This window comes from Rhinatrema bivittatum, chromosome 4, assembly GCF_901001135.1.
Source record: "Rhinatrema bivittatum chromosome 4, aRhiBiv1.1, whole genome shotgun sequence".
Taxonomy (NCBI): domain Eukaryota; kingdom Metazoa; phylum Chordata; class Amphibia; order Gymnophiona; family Rhinatrematidae; genus Rhinatrema; species Rhinatrema bivittatum.
This window is the reverse complement of record NC_042618.1, coordinates 180,512,331-180,530,380: the sequence shown is the minus strand read 5'-3', so window position 1 is coordinate 180,530,380 and position 18,050 is coordinate 180,512,331. Positions and strand designations below refer to the sequence as shown.

General features: G+C 42.5%; 1 protein-coding gene across 1 annotated transcript in view; it reads right to left on the bottom strand.

The window, feature by feature from the left end:
• Positions 1-11,914, bottom strand: part of LOC115090346 (actin-related protein 2/3 complex subunit 1A-like) — a 32,882-nt gene extending 20,968 nt beyond the window's left edge. Inside the window, exons 1-6 of the mRNA XM_029599296.1 lie at positions 11,816-11,914; positions 7,557-7,650; positions 5,818-5,922; positions 5,103-5,325; positions 3,565-3,672; positions 2,752-2,958 (exon numbers count right to left, since the gene is read on the bottom strand). Of these exons, the coding sequence (XP_029455156.1) occupies positions 2,752-2,958; positions 3,565-3,672; positions 5,103-5,325; positions 5,818-5,922; positions 7,557-7,620 (707 nt within the window). The 5' untranslated portion in view covers positions 7,621-7,650; positions 11,816-11,914. The remainder of the gene's footprint in view (positions 1-2,751; positions 2,959-3,564; positions 3,673-5,102; positions 5,326-5,817; positions 5,923-7,556; positions 7,651-11,815) is intronic.
• Between the last annotated feature and the right edge of the window lie 6,136 nt (positions 11,915-18,050).

Genomic DNA, 18,050 nt, shown 5'->3' with positions numbered 1-18,050 from the left:
GGCGTGAGTAGCAGCGTCTCTCCGCGGGCCACGCAGAGAGGCCCAATGAGACATGGAAGCAGGACCGGGAATGTCAGGGACTATGACAGAGCCGGAGGCACCGGGGGAGGCCTGAGGACGAAGCTGATGGCCCACTGCTGCCAGCGAGGAGGAACCAGAGGCTGGAGTCACTGTAGAAAGGTGAGGGGGCCATGTCGCGGGTCTGCTGCGGACGGCATGCATAACAATATTTCACCCAGATTGATGACTGAGATCTGGTAGAGTGTGTTTTCAGATCTACTGGCATCTGCTTGCCTTGCCTCATGTAGGCTGCTGCTATCGCCTCCTTGATCTATTTTGCAATGAATGCTTTGGAAGCAACCTGCCTTTTCCTTGGACCGCATAACAATACAAACAAGTTATCTGATTCTCTGAATTTGAGGTACCTTATAAGGATTCTCCTAACATCTAGTAGATGCAGATTTCTCCCACCTCCTCTGCATTCCTCCTTTGTGAAAGCAGGGAGGGAAATATCCTGGTTCATATGAAATTCTGACACCATCTTTGGCAAGAAGGATGTGACTGGGCGAATCATAACCCAATCTTCATGGAGCATCAGATATGGAACCCTGCATGAGAGCACTTGAAGCTCCGAGATTCTCCTCACGGAGCAGGTTGCCAGCAAGAAAAGCAAGGTTCAAAGGGGGCCTTCTCCAGAGCCTTCAGGACCAAGTTCAGACCTCATATGCTGGCACTACTTGGTGAACCCACAGGCAAATGTGCTTTACTGCTCTAAGGAAGCGTACTATGTCCAGGTGGGCCCCCACTGAGGACCCTTCAATTAGGCCCCTCAAACAGGCTAGTGCTGCCACCTGAACCTTTAGAGAATTCAGTGCTAGCCCTTTCTCTAGGCCTTCCTGCAGGAATTTGAGTATTGCCCCCATACCTGCACTAGAGGGAGCTATGTTCCTTTTCTTACACCATGATTCAAAAACTCTCCATACCCTTCCATATGCTAAAGAGGTAAAACTTTATTTTTTTTGGAACTCCTGCTATTCCAGCCAGCCTTCCACTAGCTGGAGGCAGAGCACTACTGACGGATTTCCGGTTATCCCAGAATACATAGCAACAAAAAAGGTAAGAAGTTCTCTGCTTCCACCTGTTGGTGAAAGCATGGAATCCCAGGAGTTCAGACTGGTCTGCAGGATGAAAAGGAAGCATGAATGCCAAAAAAAAAAAACACCCCATTTTTTGCGGCAGGAGACAAGAGAAAACTACTCTTATGGGGTTCCAGCTCAGTCAGAAACAGGGCTAGGATCCAGTACCACAAGCCTTTATTCACAACTACCTGGGGATTTCCCCCCCCCCCCTTCCTATTTTACATCTCCCGCCCAACTCACTTAGGCCAGATTATTGCAGCGTCTGCTCTCCGGAATCCTGCAGTCACGAGACCCACGTCCACACTCTGGGTGTCACCATTGTGCAATGACTATGACTCCTTTTCTCCAGGGACTGTGAATGCTGGCTCCACGGCATTTTTAGACCCAATTAGGCCGCAGAAGACCTGAGCCAGGAACGGAACTCGGGACCTCTGAATGGCAGTGCCGGCGAGCCACTGGGCTAGCCCCAGAAAACGTTTTTATTCACCTAGATGTCTTCGTGAATTTTTAATTCAACTTCTGTTATAGCTGATGTGCTGGGGTTTATTTTGACAGTTCTGTTATATATTGGGCAATGATATTCAAAGCACATTCAGTGCAATTTAGCCAGATAAGCAGGACTTATGCGGCTAAATAGTGGCTGCTGAATATGCCCCTACATTATACGGCTAAATGTTACACGCAGAAAAAGTAGGCGTGTACTGGGCAGATTGGAGGTGGAGCGAGTTAGCTGCATAAGTGCACATGTAAGTTTAGATGCACCATAGAACAGGTCTAAACGTAGCCAGGTAGGCTTCGCCAATCTGCTGAATATGCATCGTAACTTTGTCAGATAAGTTCTAACTGGCTAAGTTACTTTCACAGCCAGTTTTGAATATTTACCCCATTGTGTTCATTGTTTCAGCATTTACTTTTAATTTCCCTACCACTCTCCACCCCTCAGTTATTATTTTCTTCATCCTACCATTTAGATATTCTAGGGATAGCCTGCTGGTCAGCTTGTTAAACAGATAGATACTTGTGATAAAGCACAATTAGAGAGGCAGATGCATTTTGATTGATAAGCAGAAAGGGTGGTGGATAAATGGAATGGGCTCCTATGGGAAGGTGTAAGTAAAAAAAAAAAAGAAATGGTACTAGAATTCAGGAAAGCCTGGGAAAATCTCAAAGGAGAGCCTAAGTAGCTGGAGGTGAAAATAAAACCTGAGATCAAGAATGATTGGCAGTACTCAAGGCTGGATTTAAGATTATGGCACACGTAGGCAGAGAATCAGGAAATTGGGGTGGGGGGGGGGGGAGTGGATTTGCCCTCAGAAATCATAGAGCAGCATGGGGATTTCTAGTTTTTGGGTAACTTCAGAATTTGGCGCCCTAGGCGTGCACCTGTGTTGCCTCTGCCTTGATCTGGCCCTGGCAGTACTGGAGTAGGAAGAAAAAACATGGACAGGTTAGATGGATCTTGAGTTCTTTCTGTCATCACATTCTGTGCTCCTTCATACTTTCCAGGCAAATAGACCAAGACTAGGCAGACATCGATAGTTTAGACAGACAAATGGATAAATCATGTACTATTTGAATTACAAGAGAAAGGACAGACTGGATTCACACTTACGATTTGTCCTTTGTAGCATCTGCAATAGTCACCGTGCTGCTGTGGCTGACCCATGCAAGGTATTGTCCATTTGGGGAAAAGCAGACGCCATGGACCCATCCACCGCTCTCACTTGCTTCAAACAAGAGCTCACCAAATGGCATTTTTGAGCCCCACGGTGTTAAGCTGGGCTTGTCTTCAATCTCTTTGATGTAAGCTGAAAAAATTCTGCCACATGGGAAGCCAGTTTCATCAAGATAGAGCCAGCATCAAAACTAACAGCATGCACAACAAAGTCTGAGAAATTAAAAAAGCACCTATTTTGAGATACATGCTTCTGGTCCTTAAACTGCGCCTGCTCAATATCTTTCTTAGTTCATATTCAGTTAAATAACAGGTCTCTTATACTGCTGTAACATTTGGCTTTCAATGACGGTTTTTAGATACTTTTATAACATCTGGATTTGCAGCATTCTTCACTGCCAGGAGCCCAGTATTAAAAGTATTTCCCGAACAACACTGCTATCATTGGGCTACATAACTACATTGCTTACATATCTGATGTGACATCTACCTTACTGTAATGAACCCCTTTAAAATGACTTCCATTAGCAGAGAACAGGAGCAAGATAGTTTTTAACAAGTACATTTAATGTTTGACTATGCTGGTGGTGTTTAAATCAACAGATTGCATTACAAAACAAGAAAAAGGGATGGATGCCTTCTTTAACATCAAAGCTGGAGCACTCAGTAAGTGACAATATACAACAGCAGTAGTGTCTTCAAGCATTTAACTTTTTGATACAATATCAGAGTGACAGACTCAGAAAGTACCTGCACTGAAAATCACTGGACCCAGCTGCCAGTAGGATGTTATTTGGATGCCAATCTAAGGTGAGTATGGTGGACCTGATTGTCTTCTTGATATGTTTGCTCAACCACCTGTTATTACAGTCAAGCAGAGAGTATGATTAAATTGAAGCACACAAAGTCCAATTATATATATATATATATAAAACAAATCTCATACTGTTCACAGGTATAAATCAGCTCCTGGGCTGCCAGGGAAAAAGTACTCCTCAAAGGCTCCCCCATGGGCTGGGAGACAATGAAAGTCAATGAGCAGAAAGCTTGTATTAATTCAGACAGCATCAGGCAGGAGACCGATTCTGAACACTCATCTTTTTATCAGTGCAAGAGCACCTTGCTTGGAATTTCAGTGTAATGGTCTTAAGCTACCAAAGTGCGTTTGCTATCATCAGCAGACATAAGCTCTCTGCTCCTTCATCACATTTTTACTGATTTTTATTTCCAATATTTTAAAAACATTCTTTGAAATTGGTTAAAAAAGAAAATGTGCACTGCGTCAGATTTTTTGATAGAATCCTGATTTCTCCATGTGGGCAGTGGAAGGCATTTTCCAAAGGGATGGAGGTTGCCTTAACCCACAATATTAGGCGCCTTGGAACCCTGGGGGCTGATAAATGCAGTTGGGCAGAACGGATAAATATTAGCCACCCAGTTTCACAACACGCTTGCATTTAGGCGCTGTTCCAGCAGGTCTTCTCATGGGAGGTGGGGGAGGGACGCATATATTTGGGTTGGGGGAAGAGAACTCTGCGTTTATCACTGAATCTTCACTGCTAAGTGTACAGTTTGTCCCCTGGAGCCCAGGCAGCACAAACAGCAGGGGCAAAGTAGGAAGATGCTTCTGTTGCTGCAGACTTTTAAAGATAAACTAGCTAGATATTTTTTTCTCTTTGAAAAACAGATAAAAGCAAGGGAGTACAAAAATAACTGTGTGCATTGCTGCTGGGTCAATTAGTGATAATTGCCCTTTAGAATCTTTGTTGAAAATTGAAACAAGAAAAGAATTGCAGAGCAATTCCTTTGAGCACTTTTTTTTTTCTCTGTACAATAGAAAAACCTGATTTTTTTCACTTCCAAGCTAGATGCATCAGTTTTGGTAACACTCTCTTTTATACAGATGTACATATCCTGAAAATGTGGATGCTTTAGGTTCTGGAGATAATGTGTATGCAAGCAGAGAGACAAAGCAAATGTGATTTATTATTTTAGAAAAAAGTGCTAAAAAAGGACATATTAACTTGGCACATTTATGAGGCTGAAAGATTGGTGCAATTTAACGAATTACATGGAAAACAAGGAATGAGCTGATTGTGGGCACCCACAATTATCAAAAACTTTCATTTGTTGTTGCTTTCCAGGATTCTCACTATAGCCAGATCTTGGGGGAACTGCACTGGTTAAAACCCTCCCATCTCAACAGCTCTGCTTATCTCCTACACCAGAACCCCACACAGTGGAATACTGTATGCTCTTGTTTCTTTAGGTTTTTTTTAAATGCTCACCAATCATTTTCTTTCTCAAAGTAACAAATGGAAATGGTTTTGGATCCACTGCCCACAGCAAACTTGTTTTCCAGTGGGGACCATTTCACACAGCTGGCTGCACGGTTGATGCGGAGCAAGACTAAGGTTGGCTTCCACACGCCATCTTTGAGGGTCCAGACGTAGGCATTTCTGTCAACGGCGCACGTCACAATGCGATTAGAGTTAGGAGCCCAGTCAATGCCTGTAAGGGAATATATGACCGTAAATCTCCAGTTCTTTGCACTGTGGCTCCTGTGATGACCATTTTGTGGTGGCGCCCAACCTACCATACACATAATGTGGCAAGCAGCCCTGCAGTGACTTGCTTTCTTGAATTTTTGTTTTTACCCGAAGTATTGGCCAATATTTTGACTTTGTGTCTTCGTTCTGTGCTCATTCCTGCCCCTGGCAGAGGTGCTGTTACTGTGCCCTGGATCTTTTCCAAATGTGTATTGTGCCAAAAGTGGATGAAAGGCAGGCGGCTAACACAATTTAGGATATATGGCACTAAAACTGACTCTTTTTCCAGGTCTAAATGCCAATTCTTTTTTACCTCCAACACTCCAATATCAAAATAAATAAATTTACACCTGGCCACACACTTTTTCAAGAGGAAAGTCACTAAATAAATAATTGGCTAGATGTGATAATGCATGTAATACCAAATATATAGATCAAAAGTGAACTCTCTGACCTGTGATAATCCCATTGTGTTCAGTCAGATCATGAATTTTCTTCCATTGGTTGTCAGTTTTCTCATATATTTGGACTATGTGGTTGTTAGGGCTGATGGCGATTTCTGTTAATAGAAGAAAAGTGCTATTACTTTTCATGTTTTAGAAAACGGGAAAGATCCGTGACAGCCACTGGATTACAAATGGTGACAGCCAAAGTAATATTTTCCCTAAGGTCATGATTTACTAAGGCTTTCCTTCCATTTTGTGTCTATTGGGAAAAAACCCATGGTAAATTAGGCTCTATATTTGGAGTATCTTAGGGGAAAGGCATGGATTAATGATTTACAGCAAAGGGCTGAGACCTAGAGACACCAGGGTTCTAATCCCATATTCTCCACTGATGCTCCTTGTGACCCTGGGCAAGCCACTTTATCTCCTGTTGCCTCAGGTACCCACTTAGATTTTAAGCTCTTTGGGGCAAAGATTTATCATACCTGATAAAAAGTAAATTGTCATAACCTAAAATTAGAAAGGTAGTCTATAAATACAAAATTCTTATCACTTGTAAGGCAACATTTTCTGAAATCAATTCTAATGTGCATGAAATGCCCAAGCATGGCTGTTATATTGCGCTACTAGGAGTCATTGAGATAAATGTGCTGAATACTTCTGGCACCCGTTAAAAGACAAGAGAACACCAAAACATCCCCATCATGTAACAAATGAGAACACATTTTAATAGACTCTGGGAAACGGGAGGGGAGATGAGCCAGCAAATAACATTTGAAAAGGCATTTTGGGAATCAAGCTCTCAAAATAAACAATTCAAAGCAGAGGAAGAGAAGAGTTAAAATTGGTGGACATAATAGGACTGCCAGTTGACTCTGTACCCAGCAGGCAATGGGGTAAAGCTAGGGACTAGATCTGCCTGACCAGACTAAATGGAGCCAGCTGACAACTCTGTGCTAACACCACAGAAACCATAAATGTTAAGACTTATTTATTATCTGTGCACCATAAGGAAATAGTGAGGAGCACAATAAGAATATCTTGGGTGGCTGGACTGATGCAGTCAGCGACAGCGCTGCATGCTGTCATGCAGAAGACCTGGATTAAATTTCCAAGTCTCATCCAAACTCCTCAGATTGGTCGGGGTGAGGATGCTGCAGAGGCAGCATTCATTGTCCCGGGGGGGGGGGGGGGGGGGGGGGAGAAGGAGTCCTATATCATACAACAGTGACACTGGCTCCTGGAAGTAGACCCAGTGGGGGTAATTTTCAAAGGAGTTACGCGCATAAATGTAACTACTATTGTAGCAATTTTCAAAAGCCATTTACTCACGTAAAGTGCACTTATGCGAATAAATCCTATGGACGATTCAATGGCATATATTGTAGCAATTTTCAAAAGCCCACTTACTCGAGTAAAGTGCATTTACATGCGTAAAACCCAGATTTACGCATGTAAATGCTTTTTAAAATCCGCCCCAGTGTGTGGCACCCGAACAACGAATACTGCTGAATGACTGAGCTAAGTTAATAGGGAGGGATATAAAATAGGGGAAAACTCCCTACCCCCAACAGATGCCAGGTCTGATTGAGCTGAAAACCCAAAGGAACAAAATGAACCTGTTACTGCCTCCCCCCCCCCCCCCCCCACAAAAAAAGGAAAAAACCCAAATATCTTGGCTTTTTAAAAGTATGTCCAAACTGATGGTGGAGGGAAGTAAAGAATGTTGCAAGGCAAGTTTACTTACGGCTGCGATCTTTGTTCCAGGCATGACAGGATATGGGCTCTATCCCAAAGCTGTAGAGGGACATGTCCAAACACACATGGGGTGGAAGAAGGGTCTACCAAGAGCCAGAAAGAAACACATAACTCACTTTCTACTGCAAACAACTTTGTAGGACTGAGATGATGCAGGCAGCATTGCCTGATGGAACATTGGGAAGGTTCTTATTAAGCTTCCCTACAGAAAACTGCATTCAGATAATTCCTTGTTATCCATCTCATGCTGTGTGTATTATCAAAGCGCTATTTGTGTTACTGTAGAATGACAAGCTGCCATATAGTATCCTCCCAATCACGCAGTGAAGAAAAATCCAGAAATCAACCTAAACCAGCGTTTGTTGCTGCACAAAGAAGCTACAGTTGGGTGTGCAGAATATGGAGGAAGCAGGAACCGTATTTTCCAGCTCACTCATGCAGTAACATGAAAGAGACTCCCTTCAAACTAAAGTTTCTGCTGTGGAGATGACACCCATTTTAAAGTTAAGTTCTTGTTTTCAAGTCATGCTGTTGTAGGAATTAATAGGGCTGCCAAGTAGGTCCATTTTTTCAGGACAGGATAGACTAGGCCTGTTTATCCCCAGTGCATACACGTACTTGTAGTTCCTACTTTTCTTGGAGAAATCCGAACTCAAGTCCTTCCATTCAATGGGGATTAAACCAGACCTGGATCGACCAGTCCTGAAAAGCTTTGAACTAGTTGCAGCCCTTGGTCTTTATTCTGCTTCACATGACTGCTTATATTTCACCTGGCAAATTTCTCCTGCTACTTTGCAGCCCTAGTTCTCCTTATGCACCCATTTTTTCACTAAACTTTCTGTTACTGCGGCTGTCCCCTCATTTTCTTTCAGAAAGCATTACATTAAAAATACAAGGGAAGTCCAAGGGCTTTAGAGAACCTTCAGTGATTGTGGATCTGTTTTGTCATTTTCAGTAAATATCATGTACACATACCTCTATTTAAGAGAATAATAATATACCATATAAATGAAAAATATCCAAACAGATCCACATGCACAACAATTCAAATAAATATGAATACAAAAATTCTGTCGTTAACCAAACAAATATATTTGCTGATTTATATTCACTTATTGCAGCAAAGCCGTACTAAGTGGATTACAAAAATTACGTATAACAAACAATTCCATATTGAAAAAACATACAAATCGGTACATAAAATCTAATATTATAGCTAAAAACAATAAATATATAAACATATATAAAAACAAAATACAATAGAAATAATATATAAAATACTCACCAATGTACTATAAACTCAGACATTAATATTTAGTTATTGGACTAAGTATTCCTACCAAATGCTTCTTGAAATGATGATGATGAACAGCTATACAGAAAGCTTATGCTTCCAGCACACCTGCTAAGAATTATACTGAGAGCACCTGGACCCTAGATTACATAAGGGTCATTTGAAGGAATGAGGTTGGGGGGATGCCTTGGGGGGAATGGCAGTGCTGGGGGGGGGGGGTTTTAAAGGGAAGTGAGGAGTGCACTCATTTTTAAAATATTTACCGAGGAGGGAGGGGAAATGGATGGATGGCCAGCACCAGTAAATGCATTTTTTAAATCTAGTGGCATTCTAGGGGGTGTTGCTGCTAGGGTGTTAATAATTAGTGGTGATCAGGTGGTTTTTGGGCCCAGTGGCCCCGTGCTGTCTATTTTTTTTTGGACAGGATCGCCAATTATCCAGAATATTTTGAAGGCTGGATAGCTTAAAAACCTAACCGGCTATATTCAGACATAGCTGGTTTATGTTTTTAAGTTATTTGGCTATATGTAGCCAGATAAATTCAGGATGATATATTCAGCAGGACGTTTATCCCGGCTAAATATATGGGACAAGTTGTCCAGCTAATTTTACCGATATCTTGTCCACCAACCATCCTACTGAATGTGACCTCCAAAGTTGTTCTTCAAAAGAGTGAATTAAGATGTGGGAAAGCTTCAGGAATGCTGATGCTGTGGCAGGTTGTCAATTATGCAGCAACAAGCTAATCATGCAATTTCTCTCACAGCCACACAATCATAGGAGGCTAGTGACACTGAGTATACTTGAGGATTTATCAAAGTCTGGAAGAAAGATCCTCCTGTCTTCTTTTGCTGAACTGCAAGATTTTTTCAAGTGTTTTTTTCCCCCACCCCTTCCTGAAGCAGGCACAGGTTGTGCTGAAATTGGTGAAGTCCAGATTACTCTGCTCTTCAACTTGGCAATGGGACTTTCTCCTCTCTAGCTCTTCCATTCTCCAATTATAAAATCTATAAAACCATGTTTATGTGTTTTTCTTCAAAGACTAGATAGAATAGTCCCTTTCTTATTCTCTGTTGGACTGGTTTAATTTTTGTCCCTGCATCTATACAAATTTCCTGCTTCATGTTAAAAATTTCACTTTAAGGTTAATGTATGCACTATGGAGACAATATTGTTGCTAGCGATGTATGCGTGAGCCCCTGTTGCCGTGGCGCAATTAATGCAATCTCATGCGCGGGACTTGAGGTTTGTGCCGACAGCGGGTGACGAGTCAGGCTATGATGAATCCAGGAGGCTATGACTATGGTCAGATCCAAAGGGCTGGACAAGGTTGACGGGCTAGGCTAAAGCTGAAGCTGAAGACGGGTGAGGAGCAAGGAGGTAACTGAATCTGAAAATTTGGAAAAGGAGCAAGGCTGAAACTGAAGCTGAAGACTTGAACGAGGAGCAAGGATGAAACTGAATCGGAGGTGGCCTCGGAGGGAACTTTCCTTCCGCCCCCCCTCGCACCTTCTCCCTCCCTTCCCCCTACCTAACCCACCCCCAGCCCTACCTAGAACCCCCCCATACCTTTGTTGAAGAAGTTACGCCTGCCTCCTAGCAAGCGTAACCTACACCTGCCGGCCGATGGCCGGCCCGCGATCCCGGGCACTGTGGCAAATGGCCGCTGTGCCTGGAGGCTCAGGTCCCGCCCCGCCCCCAGACCACCCACTCCCCGCCCCTTTTTGCAAGCCCTGGGAAATATGCACGTCCTGGGGCTTGCGCGCCGCCAAGCCTATGCGCGTAACCCTTTTAAAATCCACCCCTATGTGTATAAGTTGCAGCTCCACTCCCTGTATCGCCTCTTTGTCATTAACGTATAAATATGTGTATAACTGAGTTACATGCATACTTTTGCACACACTAGTCCCAGACTATTTTATAATAGTTGTTTTTTGGTAATCACCTTCATTCATATATATAAACTACCTCTGGAGTTTGGTCTGCAAGCTCCCATTGCTTAAGTTTGCAAAGGGTAGAAGAAGGGAGTGTACCAGTACACAGGATACAGAACAGAGTAACAAAGACAGCAGACTGAGGAATGCTTTCTAAGCCCCAGGATGGCGTTTTATACTATTCTCTTGTTTGGAGCACTACTAGAGACACTGTTGCATGAAGCTAAGTGCAGGAGGTTCAAGAGAAAAGCACAATCGACCACTCCAAGATCAGAAAATATCTACAGTGCTAATTATTTATTGAAGACTGTAGCCAGAAAGTAATTTTTTCCCATCCTTATTAGCTTTTCTCTCAAGTGTATCACTTTTTAATGTCATCAGATCATTTCTATATGGAGTTCTCCACTTTCTTTGCTGTACACCCCAAAGCTTCCTTGAACATGGGTACAGTAGCTAAGGAGCAATGCAGGTTGCAGGAACAGGGTTACTGAACTATGATCACTACATCAGAAGATCCCCCCCCCCCCCTTTATAAAAGACCCTGCTGTATAATGAGTGCAGGAAAGAACCTCTGTGAGTTCTTACTCTCTGCAAACACACCAGGCTAGTAATACAGGAACCAAACATCCAGGAACTGAAGACATTTGGAATCGGTTAGAATTTAGCAGTTTCCCTTCATTTCGGTTTTTAAAATGAAAAGCTTTTTCTCCTTTTGTGTGCACCGATGATACAAATCTTTACACATTGTTAAGATACTATGCGCTCTTTCTTTAAAACCCCACCCTGTGTGTCTCTCGCACTGAACCAGGTGTAGGAAAGGGTTTCTCCCTTCCTCTCTCCCCCCCCCCCCCCAAAAGAAAATCTTCAATACATATGACCCTTCAATTCCCAGTAACACTGACCTCTTTGTAACCTCCTCCTGTTTCATTCATTTAGCAGTACTTGGCTCATCTTAACATTAATGAGATATGAGGAAATGCATAATTATTAATTACCCAGGATGAACATTAAGCTGCTTACCTGCTATAGGTGTTCTTCCAAATCCAAGCTGTGTTTCTGTACACTCCTGGCAAGGACGAACATGTCTTTAAACTCCAAGCGCTAGGTGCTGGTTTTAGAAAGTTTAGCCGTAAGGCTTTAATCTGGAATGCAGGATAGCACAGAGGGGAGGGGTTAGTGACAGCCTCAAGTTAAGTGGAGATAGATAGGTCAATTTTCCAAGATTGCCATATAAAAATGCATAATCTAATCTGTGTATTTTTGGTGGCAATATGTTTTTCTTTGGATTGTAATCCAGGATCACTGGAAGGGGAGGGGTGCTATAAAAAAAAAAATCAAGAAAATGAAATATATTGTATTTGTCTTGTTTATTTATCTTGACAAGATTGTAAACTCCAAGAAGCCAGGACTTTCTCCTTTGCGTATCTGTACAGTGCTGAGTACACGTAGTAGCGCTGTAAAACTGATAAATAGTAGTAGTAGAAATGGAGCTTTTTTAAAAATCCAAATTACAATACCAAAAATACCAATCCAGGATCACAATCCCCAAAAATGAAGTGCAACTGGTCAGAACCCAGGTCTGACCACATGCTTCTAAATGGCAATATTCTAGATACAAAAATCAGCATAGCTCCAACTGCAAAGAGTTCTCCATGCTCCGTGCATCATTTGCCTCTATAGGCTTTAAAGACATCACCGTTGGCGGTATTAAGATTATTCCAAACAAAGATGAACTGTCAAAACCAACAGCTGGTATGCAGGGCCAGTAGTAGCTTTTTTGATGCCCTGTGCAAAAACGTACTGTGCTGCCCTCCTCCCCCCTCCCCCAATTCATTCAGTGCCTGTCCCAGGCCCTTCAAATAAAGCCCAGGCAGCTCTGTCTTGCAATCTGTATGTTTTAGAATTGACACTAGTGTACCATCTCTAGTGTGGAATCCTCTCCGGTGTACCCCGTGCTGCAGGCCACTACCAAATCATCTCTATAGAGGAGCCTCATCGGTGTACCCCGCTCTGTGGACCATTGCCGTATCTTCACTACTGAGGTATTCCCCCTGGGTATACACCACCGGACAGACTCTGTGACTTTCTCCTGCACTCCCCGCTTCCTGGGCAGTGCCTCTCTATCTCTCTAATACTCTATTCCACAGTTGTGTCTGATATCCACTGAGACCTCGCCTCCTGACGGTGAGGCTCACAGGGCTCCTTCCTGTGGGTGGTACCATCTCTCACCTCGGCCCAGGGGCCACATACCTACAAATCCTAACATCCATCTCCAAGATTTGCACGATTACATGTGACTCGTGAGTGCTCCTTCTCAGTAGCTGGTCCCACTCTTTGGAATTTTTCCAACAGAGTTGCGTCAATGTGACTCGATTAAGAACTTCAAAAAAATCCCTCAAAACTTTTTTTGTTCAAATTGGCTTATTTTTAAGTTTTATTATTTTTATGTTTTAAATTTTATCTTGTATTTTTAGTTGTCTTACCTACTGTTCTCATCCTTACCACCTCTTCCAGGCATCCATCACCCTCTCCATGAAAAAAAAAATTTCCTTATGTTGGTTCTGATTCTTCCCCCTTGGAATTTCATTTCTTGACAGCATTTCAAAGGGATACCAAGTCTATAAACTACACCAATGTTACAAACTGAATATTTTGCCTTTGTTATGAGTATTTTTTTAAGTGGTGCTGTTACAAGTACAGTATGTATTTCTTTTTCATATATTTTCTGAATCGAGAAGATATTTCTGGTCATTTTGCCATAAAATTCTGTTTGGATCCTGATTGAAGATGCAACAGAAAAGGAACTTTACACAGCTGGAATGAACACAATAACTTTTTACTTTCTAAGGGGAATAATGATTTATTTGGCCAACACTGTATACAACTGAAATATATCTCACACAGCTGAATATTGTCATGATGGTCAGCAAATGGAGCTGTCCACTTCAATGTTATGCTTCTTGGAGAAAAGGCAGCCAGTTCCACCCTTGGAAGGGAAAGCAGTAAGCATCAGAGTCAGCTTGCCAGTAGAGAGCAGCAGAGAAAGATGCAGTTCTGCGTCCATCACAGCATAGAATATGATGCCAGATAAAGACCATAAGGCACATCTGGTCTGCCCAATTTAATTCCTGTTGTATGGCCATAGGTTCCCAGATGATCTCCTCTTTATTCCCTTCATTCCTTTGCAACTAAGGATCCTTTGTGCTTATTCCATGCCTTCTTGAATTCTGGTTACTGTTATTCTTTACACTACCCCTCCCCTCCTCTGGGAAGCCCTTACATACATCCATCTGTGAAGAAATATTTTCTAATGTGACTCTAAGCTGACCCCCTCTGAGCTTCATATCCTGACCTCTTGTTCTAGAATTTCCTTTCCTATATAAAGGGCAGTGGAAACAAGGAATAGTCTCCTGTTATTGTTTTGTAAGGTTTTGGGTGGACCCTTGGACCACTGTGGCTGCTGACCACGCCTACGGGGGGAAGTCCCGTGAGGGGCCACAGGTCACACTCAGCTTTGGGACACACAACACAGAGTTATATCTTTTATTAGACAGAGTTGAGAAGCCACCAGAGGTAGCAGTGTGAGTAGAGATGAAGCCCGGCTGGGCTAGGGTTCCTCAGGATACTGAAACAGTGATTCCCTTCTATGGCTGTGCTGTACTGGGAAAAACTGAGATAGTGAGTACAGTGGAGCATACCACAGAGTGCTGTTATAGAGCCTTGTTGGTTGATTATTCACACAGCGGTCTCTCCCGGAAGGTGACACAGAAGCTGGAATAGAGAGGAGGTCCTCGAGGAGCGAGTACCTGGTTCCAGGGAACAGCTCTGAGAAATAAAATTGGTACTCCCTGATGATGTTGCAGCGGTTTCTTCCAAGCAGAAGAGATAAGTTCAGGCAGCGAGTCAAGGAACATGGGCCCTCCGAGGAGCGAGTACCGGTTTCCTGATAGCGACCTGAAAGAAATGAAGAGAGGCCCCCTAGGAGCAGGTACCCCATTAGGATAAAGTCCAAAAGTTGGAGAGGCAGAGTAGCTAGATACGGAGAGGGAATCCATCCGTAAGGAGTTCCTGACCTTGCTAACTCGATTAGCTAGCAAAAAGTGTAGGCTTTTGTATCCGGGATGCATGATGTCATCACAGGGAGACGCTTCTGAGGTTCGCGCCAAAGAGAGAATAAGAAGCAGGGCCGCACGGTGCGCGCACCCTATGGCAGGATGCAGCGCCCAAGCCGGACCGGGGACGCCGGAGAGAACGGCAGGCAGACGCCACGGCAGCCAGACGTCCATCAACCGCGGGAGAAGTTGCAAAAAGAGGTAAGGTGGGCGGAGTGGAGACGTTGGGCAGCGACAGTCGTAACATCTCCTGGTGGTGGTGGATGAAGGAAAGTAACAAAGGAGGCCTGGCATGAAAATTTCACATAAAATAAAACAGGGTGTGAAGATAGGGTAACCCAGTGTTTCCCATCCTTTTCATGCCCAAGGCACGCCTACATATAACAAAAAAGTTGTGTGGCTCACCAAACTCCACTGAGCAGGCATGGAGAGGACTCATAGCCAAAAGAAAAGCTAGGGAAGCACTGAAAGTCCCATGTCTCTCTTCCAAATTTTAAAACAAAGGGAGAGAGAGGACAAAGATACACAATGGACCAACTCACTTTATATACAAGTGCAGGAGAAGGGAGAAGTTAATTACCTTGGCTGCCACATGTTGCTTCCAACACTCAGAATGAGTCACATCCAGTGCTTAGAGCATGCTCTCCCTGTCTCACTCAGCCTGGGCATAGGATACAGGCTGGAAGGACTGAAAGATGGAGAATATAAGGATGTGCTGCTGCTGGTGTAATGCGTGTGCTGTATAAAACAGGTCTCAGCTAGCCAAGCCCTGCATGCTATCCATTAATTACCACACTTTGGGGCTGATGCAATAAAATGCAAGTTAAAACGTGCATCCAAACTGTGCATCAGTTTTTTAATGCGTGCTGCCACTTCCCTTGAGTGCCTGATGCAGTATTCAAATCAAACTGAAATGAAAAGGGTGCCAAAAAACGTGCATTGTTGAAAAAACAGGCTCATGCTGTAGGTAGAATGAAGAGGCATGCCTGGTTATATTTGTTCTCAGAAAGGTGCTCCTGAGAACATAAGAACATAAGATTTCCATACTGGGTCAGACCAAAGGTCCATCTAACCCAGTATCCTGTTTCTAACAATGGCCAATCCATGTCACAAGTACCTGGCAGGATCTCAAGGGGTAGAAAAATTCCAAGCAACTTTCTGCAACTCTACCTTAATAATATTTATGGACTTTTCCTCCAGGAACTTGTGCAAATCTTTTTTAAATGCAACTACACTAACAGCTTTCACCACATCCTCTGGCAACGAATTCCAGAGCTTAAGTATGCATTGAATAAAAACATATTTTCTCTTATTAGTTTTAAATGTACAACTGAGTAACTTCATCGTGTGTTCCTTGGTCTTTGTACTTGTCCTCTGGTCTTTGTACTTTTTAAAAGAGTAAACAACTGATTTATGTTTACTCGTTCTACTCATTATTTTATAAACCTCTATCATATCTCCCCTCAACTGTCTCTTCTCCAAGTTGAAGAGTCCTAACCTCTTTAGCCTTTTTTCATAGGGGAATCGCTCCATCCCCTTTATCATTTTGATCATCTTCTCTGTACCTTTTCTAATTCTGCTATATCTTTTTTGAAATGTGGGTGACCAGAACTGCACACAATACTCAAGATGAAGTTGCACGATGGAGTGGTACAGAGGAATTATGATAATTTCTGTTTTATTCTCCATTCCTTTCCTAATAATGCCTTGCATTCTGTTTGCTTTCTTGGCTGCTGTTGAACACTGAGCAGAAGATTTCAACGTATTATCAACAAATGCGCCTAGATCATTTTCCTGAATGGTGACTCCTAATGTGGAACCTTGCATTGTGTAGCTATAATTTGGGTTACTCTTCCCTAAGTGTATCACTTTGCACTTGTCTACATTAAATTTAATTTCCATTTGCATGCCCAGTATCCCAGTTTTGCAATTTCTCACAATCCTTCTGTGATTTAACAACTTTGAATAATTTTGTATCAACAGCAAATTCGATCACCTCACTCGTTCCCATTTTCCAGGTGTTATGGGCCCTGGCGTTTGGGAAACCCACTTGAGGTTGAACCCTTGTGTTCTGGGGGCCAGTATATCTCTGCTGTGGCAGTACATCATAGTGGTGAGCCCACACAAGCAAGGCTTGGACAAGACAGGCTGGAGACAAAGATTGGACAAAGCAGGATTGGATGAGAGCAAGCTCGACAGGACTTGAAACTAGACAAGACAAGGGTGGAACAAGGCAAGGACAGGACTCTGGTACAGGCAGGACTGGATATGATATAGGAACACCAAAGATAGTCCCAGTGTAAACTTTATTTGGATGGAGACATATATTCGTACAAATGCCCGACTCTGGCCGAGTTTCGCCCCACATGGGGCTGCCTCAGGGGCTATAAACAATGGATAAATACATAATATCAATAAATATAAAAATGAACATAAAACATTAGGACATACATAAATGAGTCAAAAAAATATTTAAAACAGATTACAAAGTATTTTTTTTTTTTTTACAAAGTAAACAAAATTAAAAAAGGTACCACTGTAAAAAACATATATAATAAACACACTGATAAAAAGTATTAATAGAATTTAAGAAGAAAAATAGGTGTCAAAACTATGTTTGTACCTGTGTGAAATTAATCTCTTATTATGTATCAAAAAGATGTCTTGGAATAAACACACCATATACTTTGAAAGTCTGGTGATCTGTAAATAAATAGACCAACACATATAGTGACAAAAAACAAAACACAAAAAAAATTACTAAAAATTAAGATCTATTGTATATGGAATTGCTAAAAAAGTAATTAGTGGAAGTGAGTGTATATGAGCTATACTGTGCCCAGTGTTGTGAGTATCTGTGCGACTGATTGCTAACAAATAATTGCTAAATGCCATAAGCCTTACACTACAGAAACAACTATGTAAAGACAACTCAGCCATTCGATTTTAAGCTATGAGCCAATGATAAACAGGACAAGACTAACAAGTCAGACTAGGGTAGGAATTAATACCGAACAAAGAATACAGAAGCCCAAAAGCAGCAAGGCTTCGAACAGACAGGGAACAGGCAAGATAAGCCCAAGGGCCTCAAGGCAAGGCAGAAGACTCATAGGCCATAAGGCAAGACAAAAACAAGGCAGAAA